Genomic DNA, 8,026 nt, shown 5'->3' on the forward strand with positions numbered 1-8,026 from the left:
AAAACCCATGAGACAAATTCTAAAAGAGTGATAATGTTTGACCTCCTTACTTAAAATCACAAGGCTCCCTCCCCTCTTTTATTCTTTTCCATATAGTTAATGACCTCTAACACATGAGATACATCATGTAATTGACTGGGCATCGAGGCCCATGCCTGTAATCCCAGCACTTTGGGAGGCCGAGGCAGGTGGATCACCTGAGGTCAGGAGTTCGAGACCAGTCTGGCCAACATGGTGAAACTTCGTCTCTACTAAAAATACAAAAATTAGCTGGGCATGGTGGCGGGTGCCTGTAATCCCAGCTATTCGGGAGGCTGAGGCAGGAGAACTGCTTGAACCCAGGAGGTGGAGGTTGCAGTGAGCCAAGATCGTGCTACCACAATTCAGCCTGTAATCCCAGCACTTTGGGAGGCCGAGGCAGGCAGATCACCTGAGGTTAGGAGGAGTTCCAGACCAGCCTGGCTAACATGGTGAAACCCCGTTTTTATTAAAAATCAAAAAATTACCCGGGCGTGGTGGCAGGTGCCTATAATCCCAGCTACTTGAGAAGCTGAGGCAGGAGAACTTAGGAGGTGGAGGCTGCAGTGAGCTGATTGGGCCACTGCACTCCAGGGTGGGTAACAGAGTGAGACTCTGTCTCCAAAAGAAAAAAAAAAAATCACGTAATCGTCTTCCTTGTTAGTTCCTTGTTAGTCTCTCACACTAGGATGTCAGCTCCTGAGGGCAAGGGTTTTGTGGTCTTGATCACTGCTGCCCTCCAGAGGCTGGGTTCTCAACGGAGGAGGCGTTTGCTAAGCGTTTGTTGAGTGGCTGCCTGACAGCACCTGCCCACCCTCCTCCCTGCAGGAACTTCTGCGTTGCGAGCTGTGCCTGGGCATCATGGGCGGGAAACCGCGACACTCACTGTACTTCATTGGCTACCAAGGTAGGCCCACCCCCTCCTCACTCCCCCCACGCCCCACCGCACCCCTACTCACACCTGCACCCCCTGCAGATGACTTCCTGCTGTACCTGGACCCTCACTACTGCCAGCCCACTGTGGATGTCAGTCAGGCCGACTTCCCCCTGGAGGTGAGTGGGAGCCCCAGTGTGTGGTTGGAGCCGTGGCAGGTGGGCGGCAGGGGCCTCTGAGCCTCCCTCATCTGTCTGCCCCAGTCCTTCCACTGCACCTCGCCCCGCAAGATGGCCTTCGCCAAGATGGACCCAAGCTGTACTGTGGGCTTCTATGCTGGAGACAGGAAGGAGTTTGAGACACTCTGCTCAGAGCTGACCAGGGTGAGCAAGAGGAAAGCTGGAGTGGGGTGAGGGGGGTGGTCGGGCAGGGCTGGGGGTGAAAGAGAAACAGAGGCCTCGAGTCCAGCAGAGCTGGGGTGCTGCTTCCAGGCTGGGGGTCCACCCCTGAAAAGGTGGGAACGCCAAAGCCAACTGTTAGGTCAAGGCCGTCCTGCGAGTTGAGGGCGTCACCCCTTGGAGGCAGCTGTATCCAGGGGCTCAAGTGGTAGGAAACCTCTGTCTCTTGGCCCTGCTGTCCGACCAGGGCTCTACCCTTATGGGGGCAAGAGATGGCCACCAGCTCTACCCTTATGGGGGCAAGAGATGGCCACCAGCCCTTCTGGGCACCCACCCTCTGATCATTGGAAGGGGAACGTGGGTTTTGCAGCAAAAATCCCGTGACTGTCAGTCTTTGGCTGAGCTGGGTCACATGCTCATGGCTGAGCCAATCACTGTGGCCAGGGGATGGAGGGTGCTGATTGGCTGCCCTGTCTTGGAGAGGCGGTCCTGAGAAGCACCTGCTAAATAAACCTGGGCTAAGGAACATGGCTTGGCACTGTTTGTGGCTGAGCCTGTCTCCCTCCTCCCGCCAGGTCCTCAGCTCCTCCTCAGCCACGGAGCGGTACCCCATGTTCACCCTGGCCGAGGGCCATGCTCAGGACCACAGCCTGGACGACCTCTGCTCCCAGCTCTCCCAGCCTACACTCCGGCTCCCTCGCACAGGGCGGCTCCTCAGGGCCAAACGCCCCAGCTCTGAGGACTTTGTGTTTTTATAAAGGGAGGGGATGAGGGAAAAGATGCAACACTATTTATTTTTTTATTTATGTCATGTCGAGTGTGGGATCTTGAACTCTGGCAGTGAGAACTTCCTGTTCTCAGCCCCTCAAGCCCAGCTGCAACCAGTCTGGGGCCATTCAGTCAGGGACAGAGCCCATGCACCTGTCTCCCACCAGCGGGGCCCTCCTGGCAGGGTAGGGAGGGAGGACCCCGGGCACCCCCCCTCAGGGCCTGACTCACGTACTGTAGTTTGCACTGGACGCCTGGGCCCTCCCTGTCCCAAAGCCCCCTTGGGGGAACTGTGGCTGCTGGGGGCCAATAAAGTTGTGTGACTTGATCATGGCTGTGGCTGGGCGCAGCGTTCTAAGGGGATGTGAGATCTGGGAGGTGTCTCGAGATGAGAGTTCCAAGTCACGGGAAGTTTAAGTCAGCCTCAGTTTCCACATCCATAAAATGGGACGACTTCCTTACCCGCAGCTACACGTGTTTAATTTTTTTTTTTTTTAAGAGACAGGGTCTTGCTTTGTCGCCCAGGCTGGAGTGCAGTGGTGCAATCATAGTTCACTGCAGCCTCAAATTCCTGGCCTTAAGTGATCCTCCTTCCCCAGCCTCCTGAATAGCTGGGACTACAGGCATGTGCCACCACATTTTGTAGAGATGGAGTCTCACTGTGTTGGCCAGGCTGGTCTCCAGTTCCTGGACTCAAGTAATCCTTTCACCTCAGCCTCCCAAAGTGCTGGGATTACAGGTGTTCCTGGCCACAGATGAGAGGTTCTCTGCAGCAGATGGTACTTGTGGGTGCGAGACCTGTCCAGGGCTTGATTTGAGGGGAGGAGCCTGAGGCCCCTGCCTGCTCCCAGTGCTCAGGAGCTGTTCTTGGGCCCCTGTTGTTTCCTCCGCTGCCGGCCCAGCTGGCGGAAGTACAGCCGTTTGGGGTTGAGGCCAAAGGCCTGCAGTCTCTGGCGGCTGAACTCGCGTCCACCAAGCATCACAGTGGGGCCCAGCAGCCGTGCCTTCTTGGCCCTCCTTCGCCTCTGGGGGGCTGGCTTCTTGTGGGGTGATACAGGGGCCTCCTCTTCCTGTGCTGGGGGACTCTCCGGCCGGGGCCGCTTCCCGCCAGCCCCATCAAGCCCTGGCAGCTGCCTCTGTGGGCCGGCTCCGTCTCTCTGTGGCTTCCCTGTGGCTTCCGCGGGCATCTCTGCCCTGAGGGAGAAAAGTCAGGGCTCAGCCCAGGCCTGTCAAGATCAGGCCCGTTCCTGAGGACGCATGCCCCATTTTACAGGCAAGGAACAGAGGGGCATAGGGAAGCGGCCGCGCAGCGACCGAGGGCCTGCCTGGGATTCAGACCTGGGTCTCAGGCCAAAGCCAGGGCTTCTCAACGGAACCCAAAGGCTAGATTGTGAGGCTGAGGATTCTGGTATTTGTGCCTGGGCCTGCCCTAACCTAGTCACATCAATTAACTCATTTTAGCTTTTTTTTCCTTAGAGACAGGGTCTTGCTCTGTGGCCCAGGCTGGGGTGCAGTGGCGTCACCGTAGCTCACTGCAGCCGGAAACTCCTGCGTTCAAGCAGCCTTCTGCTTGAGTCTCCCAAAGTGCTGGGCTTATAGACGGGAGCACAACCTGGCCTCATTTTAGCTTTCAATAAACTGTGCTTCTATCACCCCTGCCTTCTAGACTGGGTGAAAGCAGTCCTAATAACAGCTAAGACCTATGGGGCATTTACCACATCTTAAACATTTTACGAGAATTAACTCATTTCATCCTCGGCAACCTAATAAGGCAGAACCGTCTCTATCTCCATCTTATGAGAAAGAGGCCCAGAGAGGGGTAGCGACTTGCCCAAGGTCACACAATGATGGTGCCCATGAAGGATTCGAACCCAGGTCTCAGAGCGGGGGGCGCTGCATTCCCAAAGTCATGCAACAAGAGGCTGACAGAGCCAAGACTCAAGCCTGGGCCTGGCGGGCTCCCCACCCACGCTTCCCCAGCCAGCACTGCTTACTCTTCTCGGCAGAGTGACTTGAAGACCTGCCGCTTTTTCCATGAGTTCTGGGCCTTCTGGCTGTATGCCCGCTTGTCCCGCAGCTCCTCCTGCTCTGACCTGCAGTCAGATGCCCCTGTGTTAGGTGCTCTGGGAAGTACCCGGGGCTGCCCGCGCTGCCTTCAGCGCGCCTGGCTCTGCCCCGCCCCCTGCGCACCTGGCCCCGCCCCGCCCCATCACCTGTACATGCAGGTCTTCTTCAGGGAGCACCACCGGTTCAGCTCCTTATCGTCAGCAGCAAGGATCTGCGTGGGAAGGGAGAGTGGGGACCTGCTGTGATATTCCCCAGGCAGGGTCTTCCCTGAGCCTAAGTCACGTCATTAGTCAAACCGGTAATGCTGCTACCACCCAGTAGGGCTGCCATGATGGCCAGAGACAGCTGATCTCTACAGAGGCCAATGTTTTTTGTAGAGGTCAGCAGATGGGGTAACTGAGGCTCAGAGAACGGATCCTTGCCCTAGGCCACGTGGCTGGGAAGTTGGCTGAATTGATTCCAGTTTGAGGCCCAGGGCCTTTGAGCCGTCACCCATACCCAGCCATGGCCTCAGAACGGGCAGGGGTCACTGCCAACCCCCAGGCTTCCTAGTTACATATGAGGCTGTCATTCCCAGCCTCCACGCCTGTTTCCAAACCTACCGGAAGGGCATCAGAAAGAGGAAGTGAGTGAATGCCGATGGTATAAGCTCAGTACACATCAGCTATTTTTACTGACCATGAAAATGGTCACACACCTTCAGCTGTCATCAATCAGGGATAGTAGGTGCCTGCAGCCTGGCAGTGCCACACACTTTGGTCTCATTTCTGTTCCTTCCATAGTCACCAAAGTTGGGGTGTTATTAATTACTGTCTCATTTTACAGATGGGGAGTTGAGGCACAGATGGGGGAATCACTTGTCCAAAGACACAGCTGGTGAGTAGCCAAGCCAGGGCTCGAACCCACCTGGGCCCTCTGGTTCCAGAGGACACCAAGTCTTTTGTTGAGACAGGGTCTCACTATGTCGCCCAGGCTGGAGTGCAGTGGCAGACTCACAGCTCACAGCAGCCTCAACCTCCCGGACTCAAGCAACCTTCCTGCCTCAGCCTCCCAAGTAGCTAGGACTAGATCTCCCTATGTTGCCCAGGTTAGTCTCAGAACTACTGGGCTCAAGTGATCCTCCCGCCTCAGCCTCCCAGAGTACTGGGATTACAGGTGTGAGTGAGTGTGCCCAGCCCTGCTACCAAGTCTTACCAGCCAGACTGCTGCTGATACATACTGACAGGAATAAAAGTAATATTGGCTGGGCCTGGTGGCTCACACCTATAATCCCAGCACTTTGGGAGGCTGAGGCAGGCAGATCACATGTGGCCAGGAATTCGGGATCAGCCTGGCCAATATCGTAAAACTCGTCTGTACTAAAAATACAAAACTTAATTGGGCATGATGGCACATGCCTGTAGTTCCAGCTAGTTGGGGAGGCTGAGGCAGGAGAATCATTTGAACCTGGGAGGCGGAGTTTGCAGTGAGCTGAGTTTGCACCACTGCATGCCAGCCTGGGCAACAGAGCAAGACACTGTCTCAATCAACCAATCAATCAAAAAATAAACAAAAATAAAAAGTCATATTGGCTGGGTGTGGTGGCTGACATGCAGAATCCCAGCACTTTGGGAGGCCAAAGCAGGAAGCTTGTTTAAGCCCAGGGAGTTCGAGACCAGCCTGCACAACATGGTAAAACATCATCTATACAAAAAATAGTATTGGCCGGGCGCGGTGGCTCAAGCCTGTAATCCCAGCACTTTGGGAGGCCGAGATGGGCGGATCACAAGGTCAGGAGATCGAGACCATCCTGGCTAACATGGTGAAACCCTCTCTCTACTAAAAAATACAAAAAACTAGCCGGGCGAAGTGGCGGGCGCCTGTAGTCCCAGCTACTCGGGAGGCTGAGGCAGGAGAATGGTGTAAACCTGGGAGGCGGAGCTTGCAGTGAGCTGAGATCCAGCCACTGCACTCCAGCCTGGGCGACAGAGCGAGACTCCGTCTCAAAAAAAAAAAAAAATAGTTTTAATTAAAAAAAAAATTAATTGGGCATGGTGGCACATGCCTGTAGTCCCAGCTACTTGGGGGGATGATGTAGGAGGATCACTTGAGCCCAGGAGGTTGGCACCACTGCACTCCAGCCTGAGTGACAGAGCGAGACTATGTCTCAAAAAAAAGAAGTAATATTTACGGGGCGTGCCACGTGCGAGGCACTGTTTTAAGCCCCCACCTTGTAGAAGGTAGTAATGTTACCTATGAGGCAAGGTAATGTCATTAGTACTGTCATTAGGACTATTAGCATTTCTTTTCTTTTTTTTTTTTTTTTGAGACAGAGTTTTGCTCTGTCACCCAGGCTGAAGTGCAGTGGTGCAATTTCGGCTCACTGCAACCTCTGCCTCCTGAGTTCAAACGATTCTCCTGCCTCAGCCTCCCAAGTAGCTGGGACTACAGGCACCAGCCACCACACCTGGCTAATTTTTTTGTATTTTTAGTAGAGACGGAGTTTCACCATGTTGGCCAGGCTGATCTCGAACTCCTGACCTCAGGTGATTGACCTGTCCTGGCCTCCCAAAGTGCTGCGGCCTCCCAAAGACGTGAGCCACCGCGCCCAGCCAAATATTATCATTTTCTAGATGAAGAAAGAGACTGCCATGTTGTGGCATTTCTGAGCAACAGAGACTGGGTCAGGGCCAGCTCTCTACCCCTCCACATACCAGGTGCCCTCTGCAGTGTCTCTGCCCGCCCGGGGCCCCTACCTCCTCAGTGCTGAGGCCGAAGTCGCAGGGCACCACGGTGCGGTACTTGAAGCGACAGGGCAGGTCGTCGATGATGTCCTCGTAGTCCAGCCGGTAATACTCCTCCAGGTACTCCTCAAACGTCTTGTCCCCTGCTCGAGACAGAGCCAGGCTGCCGGGCTGTGCCAGGCCCCGCGGAGCCCCCTGCCCACCCATGGCCTGCCCACCTGGGCCTCACCGGGTTCAAACACTGGCTTCTCCTGCCCCACGGCCGCGGCGAAGGGCGACTTGCGCTTCTTCTTGCCCGTCGAGGGGGCTTCACGCTTTTTCCGCGGCTGGCTGGGGTCGTAGTCAGCATCCATCTGCCAGGAGGCACAGGTCAGATCCCACCAGCCCTCCGTCAGGGCCCCTGGGACTCCCCCAACCCGTGACACCTACGTTGAAGTTGGGGTCCTCACAGTGCAGCTCCTGCTGGCTCCAGTCTCCCTCCTGCTCAGGCCCGTCCCACGTGTCCCAGTTCCAGTCATCTGGACGCAGAGAGAACAGACAGGTGGGGCCAGCGTGGGACCTTGGGCTTCAGGCCCAGTCCCCAGTCCCCAGTCCGGTGCCTCAGCTGATCTCACCTTCAAGCCCTTCCTCTTCCTCAAATTGCGGCTTCTCCTCCTCCACGGCCCCGTAGTACTCGTCCCCAAAGCACTTCTGCAGGGTCAGGGCTGGGGGTTACCAGGGTCCACTCGAGACGGAGGAGCTGAGCCCCCACGATGCCAATGAGCCCCTCCATGGCAGCTTTATTCCTCCTGCAGCTCGTGGGACTCCCCAGAGCCCTCCCAGGACCTAGCTCCTGAGGTGGGGGAACCCTGCATGTCCAGGACCCTCCGCCAACTGCCCTGCTCTCTACCCTGTGATGTACTAGCTGCCATTCACTTCCACACATCCACAGTTAGCCTTTCTACAGGCCTTTGCCCCTGTGGTGCCCAGCACCTGGTGTACTACTCAGGTCCCGGGTCTTTTTTTTTTTTTTGAGACAGAATTTCGCTCTTGTTGCCCAGGCTGGAGTGCAATGGCACTATCTCGGCTCACCGCCAACCCCTGCCTCTTGGTTTCAAACGATTCTCCTGCCTCAGCCTCCGGAATAGCTGGGATTACAGGCATGTGCCACCACACCCGGCTAAGGTCTTTTTTTTTTT

General features: G+C 55.9%; 2 protein-coding genes across 3 annotated transcripts in view; one reads left to right on the plus strand and one right to left on the minus strand.

Annotated features, from left to right (window-relative positions):
* The window catches only part of ATG4D (autophagy related 4D, cysteine peptidase), a 9,878-nt gene extending 7,492 nt beyond the window's left edge, over nt 1–2,386 (plus strand). For both annotated transcript variants that reach the window (XM_011994527.1, XM_011994535.1), the window contains exons 7-10: nt 847–925; nt 995–1,071; nt 1,156–1,275; nt 1,866–2,386. In XM_011994527.1, coding sequence (XP_011849917.1) covers nt 847–925; nt 995–1,071; nt 1,156–1,275; nt 1,866–2,048 — 459 coding nt within the window. In that variant the 3' untranslated portion in view covers nt 2,049–2,386. The remainder of the gene's footprint in view (nt 1–846; nt 926–994; nt 1,072–1,155; nt 1,276–1,865) is intronic.
* The window catches only part of KRI1 (KRI1 homolog (S. cerevisiae)), a 13,284-nt gene continuing 7,330 nt past the window's right edge, over nt 2,073–8,026 (minus strand). Inside the window, exons 15-19 of the mRNA XM_011994515.1 lie at nt 7,078–7,201; nt 6,861–6,991; nt 4,272–4,336; nt 4,053–4,151; nt 2,073–3,252 (exon numbers count right to left, since the gene is read on the minus strand). Coding sequence (XP_011849905.1) covers nt 2,913–3,252; nt 4,053–4,151; nt 4,272–4,336; nt 6,861–6,991; nt 7,078–7,201 — 759 coding nt within the window. The 3' untranslated portion in view covers nt 2,073–2,912. The remainder of the gene's footprint in view (nt 3,253–4,052; nt 4,152–4,271; nt 4,337–6,860; nt 6,992–7,077; nt 7,202–8,026) is intronic.

This window comes from Mandrillus leucophaeus, unplaced genomic scaffold (genome assembly GCF_000951045.1).
Source record: "Mandrillus leucophaeus isolate KB7577 unplaced genomic scaffold, Mleu.le_1.0 Scaffold112, whole genome shotgun sequence".
In the NCBI taxonomy this organism is placed as follows: domain Eukaryota; kingdom Metazoa; phylum Chordata; class Mammalia; order Primates; family Cercopithecidae; genus Mandrillus; species Mandrillus leucophaeus.